The 27,265-nt window shown below is 40.7% G+C and overlaps 1 protein-coding gene across 1 annotated transcript in view; it reads right to left on the bottom strand.

The window, feature by feature from the left end:
- Nucleotides 1-27,265, bottom strand: part of LOC143275084 (uncharacterized) — a 65,614-nt gene that overhangs the window by 20,856 nt on the left and 17,493 nt on the right. The window contains exon 3 of the mRNA XM_076579152.1: nucleotides 18,179-18,299. Coding sequence (XP_076435267.1) covers nucleotides 18,179-18,299 — 121 coding nt within the window. The remainder of the gene's footprint in view (nucleotides 1-18,178; nucleotides 18,300-27,265) is intronic.

The raw sequence follows: 27,265 nt of genomic DNA, 5'->3' as shown, positions 1-27,265 counted from the left end.
CTGTAAAACACAAAATACCTAGCTTTGAAGAATATATTAAGATTTTTTTAAACAGTAATCTTTAATTTGTCTGTTTATCATATCGTTCGGAGGCCAAGTACAATATGCTGAGCAGCTCCTAGCAGACAGCAATTTTTCGAGGTACCGAAAGGCGTTTTGGCTGCTTGCGGCCTCTGTCTAAAAATAGCTGTTGCAGTGTTGATTTGTCTGTTCAGTTCACAGAATACAGTATTCTGTGGTTCAGTTGACACAAAGGGGCGGCAGGTTGGTATGTTGGCGAGTCATGGCTGACTGACGTCACAAAATAACCCATGTAAAATGAAATGGAACAGATCCGGAAATGCAGATTATCGCGTACTTTTGGTTTTGGGATTCCTCTAGTTTTTTTTCACAGTTCTGAAAGAACAAGTGTGTGACATTTCCGCTGTTTATTCACTCTAATTAAACGGTAGAAACAGTGTGCTATTATCAAGGTGTAGCTTCGGCAGTTTGACGCAGCATCTTTCATATTCAGGTCAGTAAAATCCTCGATGTTTAACTTGCTTCATCAAAGATTGCATCCACTGACTGACCATGATTATGCGTGAATGAGCAAGGTCTTATTTCGTGTTACCAGTAACCAGTAGGCCTATTAACATATAACGATCCAAATAATATTCTTTACCTTTCGCCAGAAATGAGTATTCGTAGAACTGAAAGTTGCATGCTTGAAGCGGAAGAATTCCATTTGAATCAGCCCACATTCACGGTATTTTCCTGTATTATATTTACACACACACACACACACATATATATATATATATATATATATATATATATATATATATATCTCTGTGTGTGTGTGTGTGTGCGTGTGTGTGTTTGGCTATATATATATATATATATCTAGAGAGAGGGAGAGAGAGAGAGAAGAGAAACAAACACATCAATCTGTCAAATATTCCAAATTTTCGGAACGATCACGTTCCTTCCTCAAGGGATAGTTACCAGAGTCACTCTTACGCAGCTATTATGACGCAAGCACGCCATGAAGTACATGTTGTGATGCAATTTCACTATGCCAGGTTTCGCCTAGAGCCTAAAGAATTGCAATTGTCTATTTTCTTCTACTGTCAAAAAATAAGTTCCATAAAACCTAACTTACTGAATTTAAAACAAAAAATAAGTGAAAATAATGTAGAGAATGTTATAATAGCTGGGGATTTCAATTTAGTTCTTAACCCAACAATAGATTACCATAATTATAAACATGTAAATAATTCTAAAGCAAAAGTAGTCGTTGAAAACATGATAGAAAATTTAGATCTCAATGACATCTGGCGTGAATTAAACCCAGACTGCCCTCCTTACACTTGGAGAAGAACTAATCCTTTCCAACAGGCTAGATTTGATTTCTTTTTGATCTCAGACACTGTAGTAGTCTTGATAGATGATGCAGACAGTGCACAGACTGGAATGTGTTTGTTGAGGCCACGGACAATGTATGTGAATTAACAGATACAGTTACAGATTACATTAAGTTTTGTGAAGATTGTGTTGTTCCAGCTAGAGATGTTAAAATTTTTGCCAATAACAAACCCTGGATTTCGAAACGGATCAAAGGTACTCTTAATGCTAAGAAAAGTGCTTTTAAGGGAGGGGTAAAAGAAGAGATTAGGGAAGCACAAAGACAGGTTAAGAAAGACTTGCAAGAGGGCAGAGAAAACTATAAGCGGAAAATAGAAAACAAATTACTCAGCAACAACATGAAAGGGGTGTGGGAAGGGATGAAACTAATGAGTGGATACAAAGGTAGGAAGGGGGGGGGGGGGAAAGAAACGGTTTTATCATCATCAGAAGAAGAAGCAAACAAACTGAATGACTTTTTTGCTCGTTTTGATTGTCACGATTTTAGCGCAGAAAGACAAGATTTAAGTGATATTTTAAATGTTAAGAAGGACGAATGCATTGTTGTGTCTGAAGAGGAAGTGCTTTCACAATTAAAACGAGTGAAACCAAACAAAGCACCTGGTCCTGATATGATCCGATCAAATACACTGAAATACTGTGCAGCTCAGCTCTACCAGATTTTAACAATTATTTTTAATCAGTCTCTTAGTGAATGCAAAATACCATCTATCTGGAAAACTTCCTGCATTATACCTGTACCTAAGAAAACACATGTTTCATGTATGAATGACCTCCGTCCTTTAGCACTGACATCTGCTGTGATGAAAGTTTTTGAGAGAGTGATACTTGTCTATCTGCAGGAGTCTGTCAAACCATTTTTAGACCCCTTGCAATTTGCATACAGGAGAAACAGATGTACGGATGATGCAATACTGTTTGTCTTGAACAAAATCTATGAACACCTAGACAAATCAAATACCTGTGTCCGCTTGATGTTCTTTGATTTTTCTAGTGCTTTTAATACAATTCAACCTCACCTCTTAGCAAAAAAGCTGATGCACATGGGACTCGCTTTTCCGACGATTTTATGGGTTTTAGACTATCTTACTAAAAGGCCTCAGTTTGTAAAATTAAATGATTTTATGTCTACTGTCTCTTTCACAAACACAGGTGCACCACAAGGTACAGTCCTCTCGCCTTTTCTTTTTACCTTGTATACGGCTGAATGCAGAAGTCTGACCAATTCGTGTCCCCTCGTTAAGTTTGCAGATGACTCCGCACTGACAGGACTTATTACTGATGACGATGACACTGACTACCGAAGAGAAATTGACAGGTTTGTGAACTGGTGTGAAGAAAATTTCCTTGAGCTGAATGTTGGCAAAACCAAAGAGCTTGTAATCGACTTCAGAAAAAAGAAATCAACTTTAAGTAAAATCATCACAAAAAATGAAGTGGTCGAACAAGTAGACTCATACAAATATCTCGGTGTGATAATCGACAATAAGCTGTCTTGGAATGAAAACTCAACTGCACTCATTAAAAAGAGCAACAGTCGCATGTACTGTCTTAGAAAAATGAAACCTTTTAATGTATGCAAGCAGATGCTCCAAATGTTTTACACATCTGTTGTCTGTAGTGTTTTAACATACGGAGCCGTGTGCTGGGGGGGAAACCTGACCAAACATGACAAAGACAGGTTGGAAAAAGTCATTAGGAAAGCGGGTGGGGTGGTGGGTATAAGACAAGACACCTTTAGCGACATGCACAATAGAAAACTGACTGACAGACTAATAACAATTTTGACCGACGTAAGACACCCCCACTACATGATGACATTAATAGCAGAAGGTCAGACATAAGTGGTAGGTTTAGAGCTCCACGCGCAAGAACATCTCGATACATTAATTCATTTATTCCTACAGCCATTCGCGCACACAATCAAAACATCCAATACACTAAGTGAACCCTCCCACCCCCCAAGCCCCCTCGCCACAGCAACACCTGAACTTCACCAGCAGACGAGTGTATGGGAGCAGACATTATGCGTGCATGTGGGACTGAGCGGGTGAGCACGGGCAAGCAAGCATTTGTGTGTGTGTGTGATCGGAAGTGATTTTTAAATATTTTCTTATTTTACTTGGATTTCATGTATCTTAATGTTAATGTTCTAATCTTATTGGCGTGACATATGTTATGTGCATGCATACGTTGTTTGTGTGTGTGTGAGTGTGTATGTGTGTGTGTGTGTGTGTGTGTGTGTGTGTGTGTGTGTGTGCATTTTACTTATATATACGATTTATTCCCTTGATGTTTTTATTTATGTATTGTTGTACAATACCTTATGGTCTTAACGTGTGTGTGTGTGTGTGTGTGTGTGTGCATGTGTGTGTATATGTGTGTGGGTGTGTGTGCGTGCGTGCGCGCATGTCATTTTTAGTAATCTTATACCCTTTTTTTTTTGTTGGATGTTTTCATTTGTTAATATTGTTGTGCAATACCCTATTGTCTTAACATGAGTATGTGTGTGTGGGGAGTGGGGGGGTTAGTATATCGTCAGCTATTGGGAATTCTTATTTGACTAGTTTTAATCTCTTCTTATGTTGCGCATGATTTTATGCCAGTGTTTACAATGAGCCTGTGATTGCACAACTTAATTTCCATGTGGATTAATAAAGTGTTTTTGATTTGATTTGATTTGATTTGATTTGACATAGAATATGGGTACAGAACAGATCATTCAGCCATTTCGTTGAAACTTAAATTCAGCGAGAATGTAAAACGCAATACGTTTTGGAAATTAAATACATCTCTTCTAAAGGATAAAGCATATGTGGATGAAATAAATATGGAAATAAATAATGTTAAAAAAGAAAATGCTATTAATATGTATTCTGATGACACACCGGATGATGAACTGGTGTTCTCTGTTCCTGATGACATTTTTTCTTGACTTCCTTTTAATGAAAATACGATCGAGAACAATTTCTTATGCTTCAATGAAAAAGGAAAAAAATGATAGAAGAAGAAAGAGAGTTAGAAGGAGACATTTGTAACTTAGATGAATATCAAAATATAAATAAAGAAGATATTAAAGTTCTAGAAATTAAACAAAAACAATTACAAGATATTCGAGAGAAGCGAATGGAAGGGGTATTATTAAGGTCTAGAGCTAGATGGATAGCTGAGGGAGAGAAAGTTAGTAAATATTTTTGTAATTTAGAAAAACGTCATTATGTTAGTAAACACATAGCCAAAATTATTGATCAATACGACAATGTTCTAACAAATCAAAAGGATAACTTAAATGAAGTACATAATTTTTATAGCTCTTTATATGTGAATGTTGGGGTGGAACATTGTGAAATTGAAAATTTAGTGAATTATATTCCATGTTTGAATGAGTCAGAAGCAAGTGATTTAGAGGGTATGATTACAATGGAGGAAGCGGCACAAGTTATTAGAAATATGAAAAATAATAAGAGTCCAGGTACAGATGGCTTTAGTGCAGAATTTTTTAAAGTCATTTGGAAGAAAATAGGAATATTTGTTGTTAGGGCACTTAATGCTAGTTTCAGGAAAGGAGAAATGTCTTCTGTGCAAAAGGAAGGAGTGATTACGTGTATCCCCAAAGGTGATAAGCCAACACAATATTTGAAAAATTGGAAAGCCATCTCTCTTTTAAATGTAGTCTATAAAATTGGGTCATCTTGTATTGCTAACCGTTTGAAACCAGTATTACCTCACATTATTAATGAAGATCAAACAGGGTTTATTAGAAATAGATACATTGGAGATAATTTGAGGTTGATATATGATACCATAGCTTACTTAGATAAACATAATCTACCAGGTTTATTACTGAACATAGATTTCGAAAAGGCTTTTGACTCAATAAATTGGGATTTCATGTTTAAAGTGTTAAAGGCATTTGGGTTCAAAGAAAATATGTGTAGATGAATTAGTGTATTTTACACAAATATTAAGTCATGTGTGATTTTGAATTGTCAGGTCTCTGACTGGTTTGAAGTTAAGAGAGGTTGCAGACAAGGAGACCCTATATCACCTTATTTATTTGTAATGTGTGTAGAAATATTAGCTATAATGGTAAGGGAAAATTCGGATATCTGAGGAATAATAATTAATGATGTTGAGAATAAACTGACCCAATATGCTGATGATACAGAATTTCTACTTGCTGGGGATAGGAAATCTTTTGAATGTTGTGTTACAACTCTTGATAGATTTGGCTGTGTCTCAGGTCTCTATTTGAATTCAAGCAAAACTAGTGCTATTTGGTTAGGGAGCAAAAAGAATTCTAAGACGCGTTATATGGAACATTTAGGTATGGACTGGAATCCTACAAGATTCCGAATTTTAGGGATTTGGTTTACTAATGATTTAAAAGAGTGTGTAACTATAAACTATTCAGAGAGATTAGCAGAAATAAGATATTTGTATAAGATATGGGTAGAACGCCAGTTAACGCCTCTAGGCAGAGTAGCAATTCTGAAATCTGTTATTCTTTCCAAACTGACTCATCTGTGGTTGCTTTTGCCAAACCCACCAGATACATTTTTTAATACGTCAACATATTTGTTATAAGTTTGTTTGGAACAATAAACCAGATAAAATTAGCCGTAAAACTGCTCATAAAAGTGTAAAAAAAAAAATGTTGGCATCGGTCTTCCTGATGTTAAATTGTTTGCCTTATCTTTAAAGCTTTCCTGGATTCGTAAAGCTGAAAAATCAAATCACAAGTGGAAGCACCTTTTGTTGTGTAACTTCCCCCAATGGACAGCTATTGATAAATATAGTCCAGAGTTTTTCTTAAATTTTGCCCAAATATAACCAGTTCTGGACAAATGTGTTTGAAAGTTATAAGATTTTCTTTTATAAATGTGAACCAAAAAACTCAGCGGAACTGCTTGCAGAGCCATTGTGTTATAATAATCGTGTTCAAATTGGTAAAAAGTGTATTATATCCAGACTGCTCAGTAATCATGATGTGTATTGTCTTGCACAGTTTTTTTGATGATGATGGTAAAGTTTTTTCATATGTACGCTTCAAAGAAAAATATGATTTGCACATTGATTTCCATATAAATCCACAATAAACGAATTAGTTAAAAAGCATAATATTCATGTGGATAGCAACAGACACACAAATACTTCGCTCTGCTTCAAACACTTGTTTTCTGTTTCTAAAGGCTCAAGACCATATCATGATGTGTTGATTGAAAATGATATGAAACCAAAATGTTGTGAGAAATGGGACTTAAAGCCTTTGATGCATCATAACTGGAAATCTTGTTTTATGCATGCACACAAGATAGTTGATGTAAAGCTGAAATGGTTTCAGCTGAAAATAATACACCGATGTTTATGTAGAAAAATTGTTTTAAAAGAAATTGGTGTTACGGATAATAACAACTGTAGTTTTTGTAGAGAACACAAAGACAGTATTGATCATGCTTTTTGGAAATGTAATTATGTGCAAATGTTTTGGAACGCTTTAACGGACTTGATAAAAGAGAGATGTGTAAACGCATGAAATTTAAAGTTAACAGAATCACTTGTGCTATTTGGACATGATGTGACAATAACAACTGATGCTGTTTTGTGTTTGTGTTTTATAATATTGTTTGCAACGTATTACTTATATTTATGTAAAATTGAGGACAGCTTTCCACAAATATAAGTTTTTTTGAACAAAGTAAAAACTCGATATAGAATTGAAGAATATAATGCATACATTAACTTTAACCATACCATTTTCTCTGCCAGATGGCTGCCTTACAAATTATTGATCACAAATGATTAGTAACCTGTTCATGATTAACGAAAATTAACCACCCATATTTATTTTCTTTTTATTGATATTCATAAGAAATGATTGAGGTGTTCACTTTCTGTGAACGTGTTCTAAGATACTTGACAGTTTGTATTCCTTGACAGCTTGTGTAAGATCTTAAGAAATGAATGATAATACTCCATGATGATAACCAACCAGTGTATAATCCAGCTGCTTGGCTGTTTCTATCAGAGTATTTATGGTGTTTGTTTGGGTTTTTTTTTTTGGTTTTGGTTTGGTTTTTTTGTTCTTTGTTTGTTTTTTCTTCTTTATAAATGTCCATTAAGATGTTGTTGTTGTTGTAAAATGTTAACCTACCAAAATGGAATTTAAAAAAATGTTTAACCCCCCCCCCAAAAAAAAAACAACACCTTACTGAATGACTCAATCAACAGTAGAGAGAGAGAGAGAGAGAGAGAGAGAGAAGAAAAACAAACACATCAATCTGTCAAATATTCCAAATTTTCGGAACGATCACGTTCCTTCAAGGGACAGTTACCAGGGTCACTCTTACGCAGCTATTATGACGCAAGCACGCCATGACGTACATGTTGTGATGCAATTTCACTATGCCAGGTTTCGCCTAGAGCAAAGAATTGCAATTGTCTATTTTCTTCTACTGTCAAAAAATAAGTTCCATAAAACCTAACTTACTGAGTAACTCAATCAACAGTAGAGAAATAAAACGGTAAATAATAAAAATAATAAGAAAAATGAAATAAAAATCAATGATAAATAAATAAAGAAAATGAATAGATATTTAAAATAAAGAAAGAAAGAAAGAAAATAAAGGGGTTGGGGTGGGGGTGGGGGGGATAATCAAAAGAAGATTAAGAATGATGATGATGATGATGATGATAATAATAATAATAATAATGTACATTTATATAGCGCCCATTCTCACTAAGAGCTCAGGGCGCTTTACATGAAAGAAAAATATCACAAGTAACATAAAATATTTATGACCACTCTTTCTCTTTTCCCCCCACTCACACTCTCCCTTTCTCACTCCACATACATCCAACGTGAGCTGACATGGGTGGTGTTGGAGAAAAGGAAGCTGAGAGTACTTATAGATAGGTTTTAAAAAGATGAGTCTTTAGTAATGAGCGAAAAGCAGAAATAGAATCAGATGCACGGATATGATGAGGAAGGTTGTTCCAGATGTGAGGAGCAGCAAAGAAGAAAGAACGTCCACCATAGGTTCTTGTATTCACACGAGGAAGTTTCAAAAGGTAACAGTCAGAGGAAGAGCGGAGATTTCTTGTGGGAGTGTAAACACTGATAAGGTCAGAAAGATAAGTAGGTTCTGCGGAGTGGAAAGCAGAATAGCAGAGATACGCAACTTTGTAGTTAATTCTCGCTTCAATGGGTAGCCAATGTAGAGTGCAGAGGTGAGGAGAAATGTGATCCGTACGTGGGACTCTGAGAGTCCGACGGGCAGCACTGTTTTGAAGCTTTTGAATTCGCTGAAGAATATTTTGTGGACAGCCTATGAGAAGAGAATTACGGTAGTCAATTCGTGACAGCACAAAAGCAGAAATAAGAGTTTTAGTAGTTTCAACAGAAAGGTACTGGGATAGGGCTGATGCGACGAAGTTCACAATTGACTATGTGTATCAGGTTTACAACCTGAGCATGCATGCTGAGGTTTGAGTTAAGAATGACTCCAAGGTTCCTTGCTGATTTAGAAAACTGAACTGTGGCATCACCAACCACAATAGAGGCAGGAGAAGAAGTAGATGTGGACATTCTTGCAGCGGAAATAATCATAGCTTCAGTTTTGTCATCATTAAACTTTAGTTTGTTGAATGTCATCCAGGATTTAACATCCAGAATACAATCCTGCATTGACAGAATCAGACTATATGTACCTGGTTTTGTTCTGCAGACTTTTGTAGCTGAGTATCATCAGCAAAAGAGTGGTGAAGAACAGAATGGCCAGAAATGACAACAGAAAGAGGAACAGTGTACAGAACGAACAGAACGGGGCCCAGGACAGAGCCTTGTGGCACACCATAGGAGATCAGGGCTGGATCAGACTTAAAGTTACAATTATAAAGAGACAATCTGGAAGCCGTTGGATAGGTATGAAAACCCCCCAAAAAACAACAACTCAGAACTGTTGAGGGAATCCCCAAAACATGTTCAAGTCTGGAAAGGAGTATGCTGTGGTCTGTTGTGTCAAACGCAGCCGACAGATCGAGCGAAGTTAACACAGATAGTTTACTTTCATCAACAGACAGTAACAGGTCATTAACTACTTTCAACAAAGAAGAGTGCTATGCTGACTAAATGGTCTGAAAGTTCGGAGAGAACAATTTTTTCAATCATTTTGGACATAAAAACAAGGTTGGATACAGGGCGAAAACTTTTGAGGTCAGTGTGATCCAGAGTGGCTTTCTTTAGCAGGGGCTTAACAAGTGCAGTTTTGTATACATCAGGGAAGACAACAGAAATTAAAGAATCGTTTATAATTTTTGTAAGTGCAGGCAAAACAACACCCAAACACTCATACAGTAGTGGTGTGGGAATGGGGTCCAGGTCACATGTTTTTGGAGCAGACTTTTTCAACACACTCAGTACATCTGTCGATGAAACAGGTGTGAAAGCAACAAAAGGAACACCTTTAAATTATTTCCTAAAGGGATGTGACACAAGTGACTGTGAATCCAATTCTTTCCTGAGGTTAACAATTTTTTAGCAGAAAAAATCTGAAAAGACACTGGGCAGTAATGAAAATGGATAGATGGATGGAAGGAAGCAAAGAAGATTTTGTTCTGCCACAAAGCTTATTTGTAATGCAATATAGTTCTTTGCCTGATTTAGCTTCGGAGATCTTGGTGTTGAAAAACAGAGTCTTCGGTTTGTGCACAAGAATGGTAAGAAAGTTCTTGGCTTTCTGGTAGATTTGTTTGTAGACAGTTAAACCAGATACCTTCCACTGTGCTTCCGCATGTCGCCTCTCTCTCTTCGCTGCTAGCAGTTCCTCACCAAGAAGCCCAAACCATGTGCACGACACCTTCCTGGACGACACCCTGCAATGAGATGCAGGGGCGTGCTTGTCCAGTGCTGCCTGAAGGGGCAGTGTTGTACTGGTCAGCTGAACAGTCCAAAAAGCACTCAAGTCCTCATTTCAGGTCGTCACGAAAAGCTGCCCTGTCAATAGCACGAATGTTGCGCACTCTGCGATACACTGTCACAGAGGAGGGGATGTCTATGTCGAGGACACTAACTAATTGCAATGTTTTTAAAAGCGAATATGTGAAATGCTTTTATTTGAGAACATATGTTTATTACTCTTGTTTAATCAAGTTATCCGCGTGTGTGGGGTGGGTGGGGGGTGGGGGGTGCGGGTGTGTGCTGATTATCTGGTTGTGGTTTTCCGCAATTCATCTTTATTCTTATCTGTCTATTATAATCAATGTGCAGTATAGTAGGCTATGTTTATAATTATATTCAAATAATGTTTCTTAATTCTTTCTGGATGTATGTATGAAACGATGTATGTGATATTTTTTACATTTGTATCTTCGTAATATTTGTAGGGGCTGTTGTTGGCTTTCACAGTTATGGTCCCCATGTTGTTTACATGTCTATGTTGTGATAATGCACCTGACCAAATTTCTCCAGTTGGAGATAATAAAGTTATTCTTATCTTATCTTATCTTATCTTACACACAAATGGTCAGACTCTAATTCATGATTCACATCAGACGATCGATGAACTCCATCACTGGGCCTCTCAATCACCAAATCAAGAGTATGACCATGTTTGTGGGTAGGTCCACGCAGTCTGAGAAAGGTTGTACATATTTAGAAGTTCCAAGAATTTTACAGCACTACGATCAGTGGAACTGTCAACATGAAAGTTAAAATCCCCTAAAAGACACAGATTTCCATGAAGACAGTTACAGGGGTCCAAAAGATTAGGAAACCGTTCAAAGAACATGGTCTCCGTTAACTTATTAACAGAGTTGGGCCAGGGGTGATACACACGCATGAAGTGCAGCACGCGATGCTTGGGAAGTGAGGGACACTTGAAGCAATTCGAAGGATGAGTGTGTGAAGGAAAATGTGGAGGTGAAGGTAAGGTGGGGAGTGAGAGTCTCTACAAATAACTGCAATACCGCCGCCACGATCAGAGGCACGAGGCAGTGACTAGATGGCATAACTACTGGGGGCAAGATCAGCACATACTGCTTCGTCTCCACAGGGATTGAGCCACGTCTCCAGAATATACAGTAGATCAATGTTGTTGTCAACGATAAAAGAAGAAATAGCGGTTCTTTTCTCTCTGCAGTTGGGACCAACAGACTGTGCGTTAAAAGATGCAATTTTAAGACCAGAGAGCTTACGATTGTTGGACGAGTGGGGGTAGAGGGGAATGGAGATCAGGTTGTTGAAGTTCACAGAAGGAAGTCTGATCGGCGATCGGTCATCAACTGGACAGAGGGAGCTGAGAACTCGATGATAATAGAATTAAAAAAATATAAAGATAAAAAATAAATAAATTAATTTAAAAAAATAACAAGAAAGAAAAGAAATGAAAAATAAAGTAAATAAATAAACAAATAGATAAATAAATCAATAAATAAGAATGACTAAAAAAAGGAGGTGTGTGTGTGGTGGTGGTGGTGGTGGGGGGGGGGGGGGGGGGGGGCGTTTACAATTATAAACAATCAAATCGTTGAGAACAATGGGCTGTATTACAAAAAGAGAGGCATCCAAGAAAAGTACTGATAAGGGGAAAGAAAGGGAAAGGGTTGAATTTTACATCTATGATTAATTGATGAAAAAATGAATAAATAAAATAAAATAAAATAAACAACAGAATGAAATAGAACAGTAGGACATCCATCACCAGAATCAGCTCCAGCGTCACCTCAACACCCACAATCAGTAGTACTTGTAGCGGTCATCGTTGTCGTCATCGTCGTCGTTGTCGTCGTCATCATCGTCGTCGTTGTAGTGGCTGTTGTTGCTGTAATAGTCATGGAAGTGGTAGTAGTTGTGGTGGTGGTAGTAGTAATCGTAGTAATTGTCGTCGTCGTTGTAGTAGTAGTAGTTGTTGTTTTCACACAAGTTAGCATTCACACCATTCTGTCTCTGGAACTGATCCATCGTCATCGTCAAACTCAGCTTTCAGGTCGAATATCCAGTTGTTGCGTGTTGAGATCAAAAGGGTGGACTGTCCTCAGTTTCGCCATCCAGAACTGTTCCCTCTTGAGCCTTGCTTGTTTATTCTTCAGATGTACTTCTTCAATGGTCATGACCTTTATGTTGTCCTGCATGTGGCCACGCTCGTGGAAGTGCATGGTGACCCACGTTCGCTTTGCTGAAATGTTCAAACCAATGTCAGACCTGTGCTGGTATTTTCTTTCCCGGAGAGAATTCTGGGCCTGACCCACGTATTGCTTGTGTGCACAGGTATCGCAGAACAGAACAGATATGTTCCTGCTGTCACAGGTGAGTCTTTGCCTGATGTTAAATGACTCTTCTGTTTGTGAGCTTCTGAAGGTGCGGGATTCCACAAGGTGGTGTCTACAAGCAGCACATCGCGCTGTGCCTCTGTTGCACCTGACGCAGCCAGGGTCAGCCTCAGGTTCAGCGGCAGGTAGTGTTGAATGCATCAATAGCGTTCTTATCGACCGGCAGGCTCTTTCCGCCAGAATAGGTGTGGGCATGGCTTTCTGCATGCGCTCACTGGTGTGGAGTTACGGTTGTAGCTCATGAAATCATGCCCGTAGTGGTGAGTTCGCTGGATTGTATGTTACGACCATGGGTGTCCTGTTGTGCTTTGGTCTGTTGTGGTGGGTCAGTGTCTGTTACCTTGCTGTCATGCTGACCCCAGCTCTTGCTATATTCTCTCTCTCTCTCTCACGCGCGCGCGCGCGCGCGCGCACACACACACACACACATACACACACACACACACACACACACACACATATATATATATATATATATAATTGTGTGTGTGTGTGTGTGTGTGTGTGTGTGTGTGGTAGAGAGAGAGAGCGTTTGTTTGGTGGGGTGTCACTGTGGACCAGCATTTCATTTGTTTTTAGATTACAATACAGATCTAGACCATAGTACAGATCTAGGTCAAAGTGTGTGTGTGTGTGTTAGCGCGTGCGTGTGCGTGCGTGCGTGTGTGATTGGTGGGGTGTCACTGTCGACCAGCATCTCAATCTGTTTTTAGATTACAATACAGATCTAGACCATTGTATAGATCTAGGTCAAAGTCTGCGTGTGTGTGTGTGTGTGTGTGTTTGTGTGAATGGGGGAGGGGTGTCACCGGAGATTAGAAAAGAGAGATAAACCACTTGCAGAAATTGCTGAAGCCAGGCAGCCTGCGCCGCGACACGCATTCATTATTCATGAGCTGCCTTTGCCCCGCCCAAACAAAAGGAAAGCGTCAGTCGAACGCAGTCTCCTGAGTGATTTTATTTGGATTACACCTTTTTCCCCTTTTCTGTTTGCTTCATCCCACGCAGATGTCAAACTCAATTTTGTTGTGAATAACATTCCTAAATATTTATATGTATTGGTTACTTTTATTTCCCTATCACCACAGCACCATTTTTCACGAGTGGAAAGATGACCTCCATTGCGGAAAACTATAATATTGGTCTTATCGAGATTCACTGTTTGTTGTAGTCTGTCTGTTTCTTGCTTAAGGGCATTTAATTGATTTTGTAACCCTATGGGTGTGTCAGACAAGAGAACAACATCATCAGCAAATAGCATTAAGAACAAATCTGTTGCGCCAGGTATCATTTGTATTCCATGTCTCCCCTTCTTTGATAACTCCACTGCCAATTCACCGATGAAAAAGGAAAACAGCTGTGAGCTTAGCATACAACCTTGTTTAACCCCTCTTGGACACTGAAAAAAGTCTGAATAAATACCTTTGTCACGAACACATACAAGTGCAGAATCGTAGATGCTTTTAACAGCCATGTAAAACTCCCGAGAGAGAGAGAGAGAGAGACAGAGACTTAGAGAGAGAGATAGAGCACAATACAACGGTCTGCTCGGGCAACATGAAGCGTTCGTATATATATGAATTATATATATGATTATGTACATATAGATAGATTTAGATTTACATACTGATAGATCTATATGAAATTATGTATGTATGTATGTATAGACAGATGTTAGAAGAGAGCTGAATATGTGTTTTATGTTTTGATATATATATATATTTTTGTTGTTGTTGAAGAAATGGTGATGTAAACCAGAAAGTAGGGGGGGGTGGGGGGGGGGGAGTTGGTGGTGGGGGGAGCTACTTTATTTTCTTTTTATATTATCTACATTCAAGCAGATGCAAACGTGCTAAAAACCAAGCAAAAATGAATCGGTTTTCATTGTATACAGCGAATCTTACTACACGTGGGAAATTCCAGGCATAACTTAACTTTCGCTTTACTGCAGCTGAACCGTCAGAACGGACCAGTTTCCTTCAGGGGCCATATTCAAGAGAGCATCGTGCCAGAGGGTAAATGTGCACCTGCGGGTAATCTGCCGGAGGCAGGGCAAACTGCCTGAGGGAAAGCAATATCCAGTATTCATGAACACAAGCGTCTACCCGCATGTCTACAAACCCGAAGGCAATGTACCCTTACTACCTGCCAAGGGTGACTACCCACGAAGCAGAGGTAAATATGGCGGATCCATTTGCAGCATTTTCCTTTTTTTCTTCTTCTTTGTTTAAGGGAAAACAGGCTTGCTTTACAGATAGCACGTGTTTTGCGAACTCTATCGACAATGGTCGAGCTGTGATGTGATGAGAAGTGAAACTGAAAGCATGAGCAGAAGGGAATCATCGATTTTTTTTAAAAAGACGATTGGTTAGCTGTCTGAGCGAACTGCGAACTGCGTGTGCCCTGAATACGAAGTTAACTTATCCTTCAAGGTAAACTGTACCCGTGGGTCCCAACCATGTCAAAGATAACTTGCCTGAAGGCAAAATGAATTTTGTCTTGAATACGACCCCAGGTGGGGAAGGAGAGGGTGATTTACCCCCATCCTTCCGCACTGCGTGTGTGCCCCAAAACGGCTTCAGCACTGTTATAGACAGTAAGAAGGGGCCTGCCGCGAGTGGTTTATCTCTCTTTTCTAATCTCCGGTGTCACTGTCTACCAGCATTTAATTGTTTTTCGATCACACTATAGATCTACATCGATATGCGCGCGCGCGTGTGTTTATGTGTGTGTGTGTGTGTGTGTTCGCGCGCGCACGTGTGTGTGTGGTTGGTGGGGTGTCACTGTCGACCGGCATTTTATTTGTTTTAGATTGCAATACAGATCTAGACCACAATATAGATCTATGCCAATTAAGAGAGAGAGTGAGAGTGTGCGTGTGGTGTGTGTGTGTGTGTGTGAATGTTGGGTGTCACAGTGGACTGGCATTTCAATGTTTTTTGGTCACAACATAGATCAGTGTATGTATGTATGTATGTATCTATGTTTAAGTGTGTGTGTGTGTGTGTGTGTGTGTGTGTATGTATGTATGTCTCTCTCTCTCTCTGTCTGTGTGAGCGCGTGTGTGAGTGTGCGTATATAGGGGGGGGGGGGGGGGGCTGGAGGGGGGTTCACCGAGTATGTACATGGCAGAATGAAGAGGACTTTTCCGTACATCATATCTGCATCAAGTGAGCAGATGCTTGATGTACGCATATCCCCCCTCCCCTCCCCCCACACCAGTTCCCACAAGTCATACACGGTAGGAGGTATGCTATATAAATATTTTAAAACACAGTGATAACTGAGGCAGTTAGATCCAAGTTTTGAAATGGTCCACGTTCTGGGAGGATTGAGGAGCTGGGGTGGGGGAGGTACAAGAACTGAAGTTAGCTTTAGTATCAGCGAACACTTTGTGTGTGTGTGTGTGTGTGTGTGTGTGTGCGTGAAATCAGCGATGTAACCAGTGGCAAGAAACATCCTAGCCTGTGGCGAAAGGAATATCTATGTCGTAAGGGAACTGAAATCCGAGGGAAACACACACACACACACACACACACACACACGCACTACAAACCAGAAATTCTCAAACGCTGTAAAGAACACGATGGATTTGTTTTTTCACGTCCCGTGGCCAGCTCCTAACCAGAGCTGAGTGTGCTCAAACTGGAAGACCCATTCGAGGATCAACCTGACCAACACTACAATAAAAGTATCTGTATCTCTCAGCTGGGTTGACGCTGGGACAACGAGTACAGCCTTGTCAAGTATTCCAAAACCGAAATGAGATGCCATAGCAGCATATTAATAATAATATTTTATTTTTAAATAATAATAATAATAAAATATAATAATAATATTTTTTTTTTTATAGCGCTATAATCAAATATTCATCAACACCATCGAAATAGAAAAGAAAATGTACACAAATCCGTGATACGAAAAGTGGGCATCAGTAATTGCATGGCTCTCGACACGATCGACTGTTCGTGTTTATATTTCATTACTTTCTAAACATGCAACCATTAATCATTTTATGCTACAATCCCCGAATGAAAGAAGGCTTGCGATTTCTTTTCAACAGTTGTATTCACTTTGCCAGATTTATTGACTTCATATTGTATGCCAATCATGAGCAAGAAAGGTACTGTTTTCTTCCAATGGTGGCCACCTTGGAAAAGCAAAAATCATAAAAGCATGCCTAAATAGTATAAAATTAAGATAGTATGAATCATTTTTCGTTATCTAAATCATGTTCTTGACTGAGGAAAACATTAGGTACGAAAGAAAGACAACTGTGCGTCAAACGTGTAATTCACGAATCTGCATGGTGGCGGCCATTTTGGATTTTATGCAATAACTCAGTATGCTCAACAACTACGACTTGGCCTCCAACGGATATTGATTCAACACATCCAAATCATGTAAAAATCAACACAATCCTTCCTAATGCATGACGCAAAACCAGGTGGGCTATTCTGGTTATCGCTCGAACTATAATTGGACGTTCGCTGATTGTATGCAGCTTCACAAGAACTAGAAGTTTGCTTTCCTGCACGAACACAACGCAAACATCATATTTTTTCCCATGCAGTCTCCACACTTTGCAGAATGAGAGGAGCAGATGGAGATGGGCTTGGGTTGGCATACCGACCAAAGGCAGTCTCGTCATTTATGTTTACCTTTGGGTTTCCCTTAGGCTGTCGACTGTTTCAAGCAGTCAACTCGCTAGGTATGTGACTTATGCACGCTTATCGATAGTTAAGCTTCTTCCATGGGAATTATCGCATGATGAATGTTATTTTATATTGCTTCTCTGTATTCCTTTTACATTTAAGAATTCCCATTCCATTTTAGTTGTGGATGAGTGAAGATAGAATATTCCATTATTATGTAATTTGATCTTGAAAGATGTGTGTGTGTCTTTTAGCATTTTGTTTTTGATATAGTTTGCAGAAAGACCTCTTTGATACAGTTAACAACACGACGCGTTATGACAAAAATAAAGTATTGCTGAAAATGATTCATTCACGAGTATACACACAGACAGGAGCGACATCTTTTGTCGGCGAGGTTATTCGGCAAGAAAGAATTGTTTCTAAAAGAATAATTTCTAATGATGTTTGGTATCTTGTGTTCAATTTTTTCTTTTTGATATTTACATATCTGTTCTATTTGTAAACGCCTTGGGCTTATTTTCAAGATTAGGCGTAAATGCTCATAACAGTAATAATATGCAAAAACATTGCTAGTGTAGTAATGCTTTACCCTATGAATATTATTTCACAAACATAATTTCTTTCAAGCACACAACGACATGCTGATATTGTTGTCATATCATGTTGATTTAGAACATTCAATCATAGCCCCAGGCGGATTATGGCTGCGTAAACCTCGATGTAAAAACAGTCATGCACGCTGAATCCGACTGCTGTATACGAGGAAGACTGAGTGTTACACTCACTGTGGTCTGGTTGGCCTGGTCACGGACGTTGAAGATGAAATAGGCGTGCAGGCAAAGCAGCAGACACACCAACATCCCACACCCTCCGACACCGGCCAGCACCGCCCCCGCCGCCACCAGCCTGTCACACACACACACACACACACGTAAGGGAAAAATAATTGGTTCCATAACCGTAAAATGTACAAAAACGATCACTCTCGGTATCGTTAACACCCCCCCACCCCCATCCCCTCTCTCCAGGAATGAAGTAGACCAGGTCAATGAAATTAAGACAAGCTCAACTTCAAACCCTCAAAAATCATATTTTGATAAAGGAAACCACCACATATCGTATGTTCTCTTTTTCAATAGGGTCTTGTCTATTCGAATAGATATCCAAAATTGAAATATTTTCGTTCATTCTTTCACAATTTTGGCTTGTATTGGCCTACTATCAAACCTCCGACGATTTAAAGTAAAATTGTCCGATTGTTTCATTTTATCACTTCAATATCACTCTTTCCGAAATTATTTTTAAACAGAAACCTGCGCGGGTCTTGATTTATTCCAGAGCATTTAGATGAACACTGGACCCTCTGGAGAGTCACACTGGTCGAGTTGCTTCCCCTATCCCCAAAATGCTGTTTTGCCAGGAATCGCCTTTAAGTCACAAAATCGTGAGGTTTTTCTTGCTAACATTTACATATGTTCCCCTGCTTCAGAATACAGAATATAATAAATACTGACTTGAAGAATGAAGAATTTTCGTTCAAAATGCATTGTGTATATCGTGCAAATAAGCGATATTAGTCAGGAAAATGAAGTTTACCCACCGAGCTCCTACCAATTCCCCCCTAACACTTACAGGAATAATGCAAACTGGTTCTAAACGCCTTTAGAGTGTTCTGTGATGATTTTGCAATTATTTTCCACACGAAACGACACGATTTTGCATCTTGGAGGTATTTGTGAGGCCATCGTGGAGCCAACCTGTTTATAAATGTAACAAGATCTTGTCAAACTCTTCTATCCTCAAACAGTAAATATTTTAAGAATGTGATTTTATGGTGGTGAACGTTTTATTGTGTGCTCTTGTTTGCTGTTGATGATTAACTAGTGGGCAGGTTTGGGAAGATTGTCCTCACTGGAGGTTGTCTGTGTGTTGACGTCACAGAACCACCATCACTGCAAGGAGGGCTCTTGGTAGCACCTCCAAATATGAGAACGTCTGGGCGGCTGTCTTCGTGAGACTTGGTTGCCACAGGACTGTTTCTTATTGAAGGTCCATCTGCTCTGTGGCTGGTTGCTAAGGTTTTGGGAATTGGAATTGTGTGGGTATGTGACTTTGTTACTTGCGGGCCAATATGAGGAACTTGGCGATAATGGAATCCTACCGTAGTTGTTGGGCTTTGCAGTAATTTCTTCTCCGACAAAACCTGACAGTTTCTGGTAAGCTTCAGATGTCGTCTGTTTCTTCGGTACTGTGCCATGGATGTCTGGATTAGGTAAGATCTTGAGGCGATCCTTTCTTTTACGACTGCTGGGTTCCTCCACTGTCTCTCATGGTCTAATTTTAAGACAATGTCATCTGGCCGTAGTTCAGGAAACTGGAGTGGATCATTTCTTCTGTTGAAATTCAGTTGACTACGCTTCTTCTCTCTGCTATCTTTGGATTCGATTGATGCTCTGTCATAGGACTCGGGCTTGAGATTCGAAGGAAGTGTTGGAAGAGTAGGTCTGATGCTCCTTCCATACATGAGTTCTGCTGGGCTTTTTCCTGTAGCTGATGTTGGTGTTGAACGATACGTCAGAAGTGCCAGAGATGGGTCACCCTGACTCGGGACAGCCCTGAACAGCTCGCTCGGCCTCTCCATTCGACTGAGGATGATAAGGCCTGAATGTAATGTGATCAAATTCCCAGTTTGCAGCAAAGTTCAGAACAGATAAACTGTCTTCCGTTATCCATGACAAGGAGTTCTTGTATACCATGGTGTATAAACATATTTTTCAGTCTTCCAACCACAGCTTCTGCAGTGATACGCGGAAGATGCCCTATTTCAATGCATCTTAAGATATAGTCCACCAGGACTAAGTAGTTGTGTCCCCTGAAATAACAGATATCCGCAGCAGCTTTTTGAAATGGACGGTCAAACAGTGTCGTCGTAACAAGTGGTTCTTTTCTATCAGCTGGTCTTTGTTCTCCCCAGTGTCTACAGTCGAGTACTGCAATCGCCAGAAAACTTCACAACAGGTCGCAGGGCGATGGTCTGTGCCGTCTGTCCAGTGAAGCGACGGGACTTCGATGAAAAGTTTGCTCGGTTTGCCGTTACGCGCCGTTCCAACGTTGGCGAAGATTGCACATCTGTGGCCTGCACTGCATAGTTAATTAAATCAGGTCACAAACAAGGACCTGGCTCGCCCACTTTGTCCTGCTGTGAGCACAAGTAAAAGTTGAGCTGAGCAAGTTGTACTGCAAGTAAGGAATCATATGGATGAAAGAGGCCCTAAGGCCCTGGGGAAAGCATGAGAGATTGGTGTGCAGTTATTACTGATTTATTACTATCATTATCAACCTTCTTCTTATTAGTATGATTATAAACTCCGGCTATACTCACTACTCTGGGGAGATAGAATTAGGATGTCGATATATCCGATATCCACTATAGCCGATTCATCGGGTACAGCGGCCACGTTTGGCCTTGTGGACGCTGTATCCGATGTTTCCGGGTATTACGGAAATATTCCGATTTATCCGAGTTCTCAGACAGAAGGCACTGTATGCATATGCGTGTTATGTATTGTTTATATAAACAACTATTTCCTATGCTCTCTTTGTGTGTGTTTGGTGTGTGTGTGTTTAACATTTCTCATTCTCATGAATCCTGGCTATAAAGTGTTATTTATGCCGAGACTCAGTATTGGGCCTCAAAGTTCTGTGGTTACTTGTGCAAATTTCAATGCAATGTTGTTTTTATTTCCAGTCATGATAGTCAAATGGAAGATGTTTGTCCTTTTGCCACCAAGCCTTTACATTCCCCCAACAAAATGATTTACGCTGAAATTGGTTGATATCCTATGTGTATACGTGCATATCTAAACAGTATAAAATATTGGTTAAAACTGATGGAATTACATGTGACAAGACTATGCAGTCAAGCATATATAACATGAAAATGAATGGGAAATGTACTGGGTATCTAACATAAAAAAACAAAGAAACTGAAAGCGGGTTTGGATTCGTTTGGTTAAATCAGGGACGAAGGGATTATAATGCATTAATTTCAGAATTTGATGATAGACTGGTATGTATGTTCTGACAAGACTGACACGCTCACATGGAAGAGAATGAAAAATATACATGGTTTCTTTCGTTTAACAGTAGCTTGCGGCCTGAAAAACATTTGTCTGTCACAACACATAAATGGCACAGTGATATGATGGCTAGATTTTGAACAAGGACTCTGGGTTTGAATGCGAATAAAACATGGTTTGTCAACCACAGCAGAAAATAATACATACCCAGTTTGTAAAGGAAACGCTCACGAAGATGAATGGCATTTTCGTTTCATTCCAAAGCATTTGAACCCATTCGACAAACGCGTAATCTGATTCAGGCGCCTGTTGTTAGGACACAAAGCATAGCTGATGTGCTGACATTACAAAAAGAAAAACAAATCAAATCCCGTCAAATTGGCAAAGTATATTGCTAAAGCCAGTAAAATGAGTAAACGTTCAATTCCAGTATAAGAAATACTACACACGTTAACTTTCGGTTAATGTTTTACTATGCCTGGTGATCTAGGACGAGACCTATTTTGTGAGAGTGTGATTTAAGTTCGATGCGTAAATGTGCAAAACAATGTTTGAAATACTATTTTAATTTCTACATGTATTTTTGTGTATTTTCATTTCACAACAGGGATGTAATTGTGTACCTCCATGTCACAAAAGCTATTTAGCTAATAATGACATTAAAAGTTTCAGTTTTCAGTCCTCTTTCTTTTAAGTCAGCTTCTAGTGAAATAGGCATGACACTACACCTGAAAATGAGAATGATTGCACACGATCAGTTACTTTGATAACACCTTCGGGTGACACAGACTGCATTCTGTCTAGACCGCCTTTCTCGCAAAGGAGTATGTTTATACCAAAGTTATAGCCTCTGATCTTACAGTTAAAGAATAATGGACCTTTTGTAATATTTGACAATGCAACAGAACTATCAGGCACCCCTGGGAACAGGGCAAGGTGCCATCAACGCTGTCTGACATGACACTATATTCGGAGAGAAGACGCATGTGGAAGGGATCTATGACGGTATAGACGATGTTCGGTATATCCGGTATAGGCGGAGCGTTCTGTAGAATAGTGGACGACTTGACGTTGTGGTCTGGAATGAGGTTCAGTCTGTGGTGTGACTGCTAGTTCATATCATTGGACAGGAGGCAGCTGTGACTTCATGGCGTCATCAGGTTTGGTTCTGGCAGGTTGTAGATGGACTGTCAGGTGAGTGACAGTGTATGTTCACCTCAGCTTCAGAGTATACATCGTTTTTCTCCTCTTCTTCTTCAAGACAAGTGGGCACCATGCCTCGAACAGGTTTGAAAAAAAAGAAGAATTGGGTGTGATGACTGGTTTCTACCACGTCTTGCAGTTACCATACTGCCTTTCTTCTGGGTGATAATGTATGATAAGGGAGAGCACGATGGAGTCAGGTTGTTCTTCTGCTGTTTCACAATGGGCGTAGTCACCAGGTTCAAGTGTTGAGGGACGGGTGTTTCTTTTGATGTTAGCATGGTCACACATCATCTGCTTGCTGACATGTCTCAGGCTGTGAGTTCAGCATGGATGCTGTTTGGTTTAGGGGGAGTGACTGGTATAGTGGGTAGGCCGATTTTCATCTTTTGACCTGTGAGGGCTTCAAAAGGGGACAGTTTTGTAGAGGAATGAGGAGTACCACGGTACAGGCGAAGGAATGTGGGTAACTGTGATTTCGAGGAATGGCCTTCTGGAATAAATGATTTTGTTCAGGCTACCCATAAACTGCTTGGGTTCTCCATTAGCTTCGGGCCACGGCGGAGTAATTTTTCTGTGGTGAACACCAAAGCTCTTCATGAAGTTGGCGAAATCTTAACCATTGAATGGAGGACCGTTGTCAGTCTTGACTGTGGTTTGGATTCCTTGGTGGGAGAACACAGCCCACAAGTCTGGGTAAAACAGCTTTGGCAGATGGAGAGGATACAACTTCAACCTCGGGAAAGTGACAGTACTCGTCGATGACAACGAGAAGATAATCACCGGAGGAGAATGGACCTGCAAAAAGCAATAGCAAGGGAATTCCAACTTGTCCAAAGTTCAGGTGGAAATGGTGTGGGTTGAAGAGACTCACGCCTGGTTGGGCATGGATATAAGGCTTGACAAAAGGACACATGACACACGAAACACATGAAACACGCGCTCGGAGTCTCTACACACGCTGTCAACGACCTGGTTTACCAGGAAGCGGGCTGCCTGCCCCTGAAAGAAGAGTGCCGCCGGAGATGCGCGAACTTCGAAGTCCGTACCCTGACAGTTGCAAACTCTGTCAGGGATGTCCTTAAAACGGACTTCAACTCCGGAGACGCCGCATACAGACGTAACTTGGCACAAAAAAGAACCCACTTGCACAGGCAGACTGAACCACTCCGCACCCAGACTGAAGAACTGTGGCACAAGAGCCAAACGAGGCCCGATCAGGTGGTTCTCACCCCGATCACCCCCTTTGCACCCTGGAGGCTCTTAAGACCTGACACGTTGCTGTCCTACGGGGACGCAACAAAGAAAAACGACCCACTATACCTCTCCACGCTGGCAAAAGTACAACTAAACGAAAGATTCTCAGAGCACTTGCAGATCTTCACAGACGGCTCTGTCCTTGAAGACGGAAAAGCAGGATGTGCCATGGTCATCTCCGACCTGAAAATCACAAAAATGTACCGGCTGAACAAAGGGGTCAGCATCTTCACAGCCGAGCTGCACGCTATCCTGATGGCCTGCACCACTGTGAACGATATGCCCCAGCCACCAAGAGCAGTGACGATACTTTCTGATTCCAAATCCTCTCTGCAGGCTCTTGCAAGTGGAGGAAGGAAAAACAGGAAAGAAATGCAGATGGAGATACTTATAATAAAGGCACAAACTTAACCCTTATGTGGATACCATCCCACTGTGGAATAAGGGGAAACGAGATGGCAGACAGAGCTGCAAAAGCTGCCACCTCAACAGACAACCACACTGACCTCGGACTATCCCAGGCAGAGGTACAAAGCAAGATTCGAACCACCGCGTTCGAACTACGAAATGAACATATGCGAACCCGTTGCCAGACACACGGGTGGCTCTTCCTCCCAACGAAGGGAAAGAGAGAACGCCTCTGCATGCCCCGGACAAACCTCAGAGTCCTGAAAAGGATCAGGACCCAATGCCGAAGGAACGTCCTCATGGACATCAAATGCGCATGTGGCAGCGACGTCACACTTGCACACGCCTTCAGACAAGTGTTCGGCTCTCGCCGATTCACTGACCCCACTATGGGTTTACAGGCACACTCACGACCTCAGTGCCGACGACTTTCTCCATCCCCACCCCACCCTGGGGCTGGGGCCTGTGAGAACCCTGACTGACTCGCTCCTGTCCTCCGGCGTTGCCTCGTGGTTTTAACCCCTGCGACACGGGAACACAGGAAAGGACACTTCCCACCGATGAATGACCAGGAACCACCCCGAAGAGACCACCTCCCCAAAGACATCGCGAGGACCAGCCTCGGACCGACAATCAGGACTCCACCACCCGCACACAGCCAGGACACAGCACGGACCGCGGACTTCACCGGCGGCCAGCACACAACCAGGACTCTCCTCGAACAAGACCACTGGACCAATGCCTTGACCACGCCACATCCCCTTGGGAAAGACCACAGCTATGAACAACTTGACCTTAAGGGCGTTAAGCCGATATGTCGTTAAACTCCACTCTAATGAAAAATGGCACATGACCTGACACTGCTCTCTACAAGTTTATCAAATCTAGGGCACCAGATCTTTTCACTTAGTTTTTACAACGCCTTGATGTGCCTGGTGAGCGATGTCTATGGCTTTCTGATGCAGTATAGCAGGAATGACTATGCGGTGAGTGAAGTCTTAAGATCACCCCATCATAGAAAGTTCGTATCGAAATTTGACAAAGTCTGATATCTCTGGACCTTCCCATCAGCCTGACTGTTTGGCACGCATCACTTTCTGAAGTGTTTGGTCTTTTGTGGCTTTCTTCACTTCTTGTGGTGTCATCAATTTGGGCGCATCGTTCTTGGCGATGTATGCTTCTCTAGCATTGTCACGACAGGGTTTTTCATGCAGGTGTCGACTGGTGTAGACAGCTGGGTGCAGCAGCACTGGCACCGGTATTTTCAATAATTGCAGCTCTGTTTTCTGATTGTTCAAGACTGCGAACTTCTTCAAGAAATGTTGTAATGTGCGACTGGCACTTCAGTGCTTTGCGCCTAACTCTTGAACATGCGCACCCTTGAATTATTTGTCTAATATCCACATCATGGAATTCACAATGAGTAGCAGCTGCACGAAGGCATATGTGATAAGAGTCAATGCTTTCATCTTCTTTTTGGTAGATCTGACGAAACTTGAATGTTTCATAATCATGATGTATTCTGTTTTGGTGTGAAACGTTCACTGAATGATTTCTCCAAAGTTGCCTACTCATTGGAAGTCGAATTTTCACTTCAGATACAGCTCCGTTGCCTTTCTGTTCAACAGTCAATGTCTTGTAAATTTCAAAAACGTCATCGCCACCATAATGTAATAGCAGCCCTTTCTTCCGACTGTCAGATGTAATGTAATGCTGTGAGTAAAGTTTCCTGTTTAGAATTCCATTTTTCTCATCTGGTGCCGGCTGCGGCTTCTTCTCCGAGTAAAATAAATCTTTGAAATGGTAGTAGTGAACACATAGTGATGTATTAAATCCAAGTACGAAATGTTCATACAATTCAGCGCGGAGAGTCACTGTTGAACATGTAAGTCTAATAACAACCCACCATTTGAATCTGGAGTACACAAACTGAGAACGGTACTCGTCACCAAACCCGATTCAGCTATCACGTGGCGAAAATAAAAATCTGGTTACCATCGTCGCCAGATGTGGTGTCTGTTAGTTTGTGGAATGAGAGCGATGTATCAGTATTTTCAACGTCTTCATCGCCTTCTTCCTTACACCCGCTCTAATGAAAGCGATCTATCAGTATTTTCAACGTCTTCATCGCCTTCTTCCTTACACCCGCTCTAATGAAAGCGATATATCAGTATTTTCAACGTCTTCATCGCCTTCTTCCTTACACCCGCGCTAATGAAAGCGATGTATCAGTATTTTCAATGTCTTCATCGCCTTCTTCCTTACACCCGCTCTAATGAAAGCGATGTATCAGTATTTTCAATGTCTTCATCGCCTTCTTCCTTACACCCGCTCTAATGAGAGCACTGTATCAGTGTTTTCAATGTCTTCATCGCCTTCTTCCTTACACCCGCTCTAATGAAAGCGATGTATCAGTATTTTTAATGTCTTCATCGCCTTCTTCCTTACACCCGCTCTAATGAGAGCGATGTATCACTGAGTATTTTTAACGTCTTCATCGCCTTCTTCCTTACACCCACTCTAACGAAAGCGATGTATCAGTATTTTCAATGTCTTCATCGCCTTCTTCCTTACACCCGCTCTAATGAGAGCGATGTATCACTGAGTATTTTTAACGTCTTCATCGCCTTCTTCCTTACATCTGCTCTAAGTTGCCGAGACATGCTTCTTCCGCTACAAGTGTGCTCATCACTGTCTACCACCCCCACCCTGCTCCAACTTCTGCCGCCGATATGTGGGTGGTGGTTAGGGTGGCTGAGTGTGTGTGTGTAAGAGAGAACATATTTTTGATTTACATCTTTTTTGTTTGTTTGAGTTTGTATATGGTTTGATTTTGGGGTGTATCATAGAATAATAATTTTTTTTCGTCAAATTTTCATTATTTGGGAGAGTCAGTGCATCTGGTGTGTAGACCAGTGGGTCACA

This window comes from Babylonia areolata, chromosome 29 (genome assembly GCF_041734735.1).
Source record: "Babylonia areolata isolate BAREFJ2019XMU chromosome 29, ASM4173473v1, whole genome shotgun sequence".
NCBI classification, from domain to species: Eukaryota; Metazoa; Mollusca; class Gastropoda; order Neogastropoda; family Buccinidae; genus Babylonia; species Babylonia areolata.
This window is presented reverse-complemented; position numbering and strand designations above follow the sequence as displayed.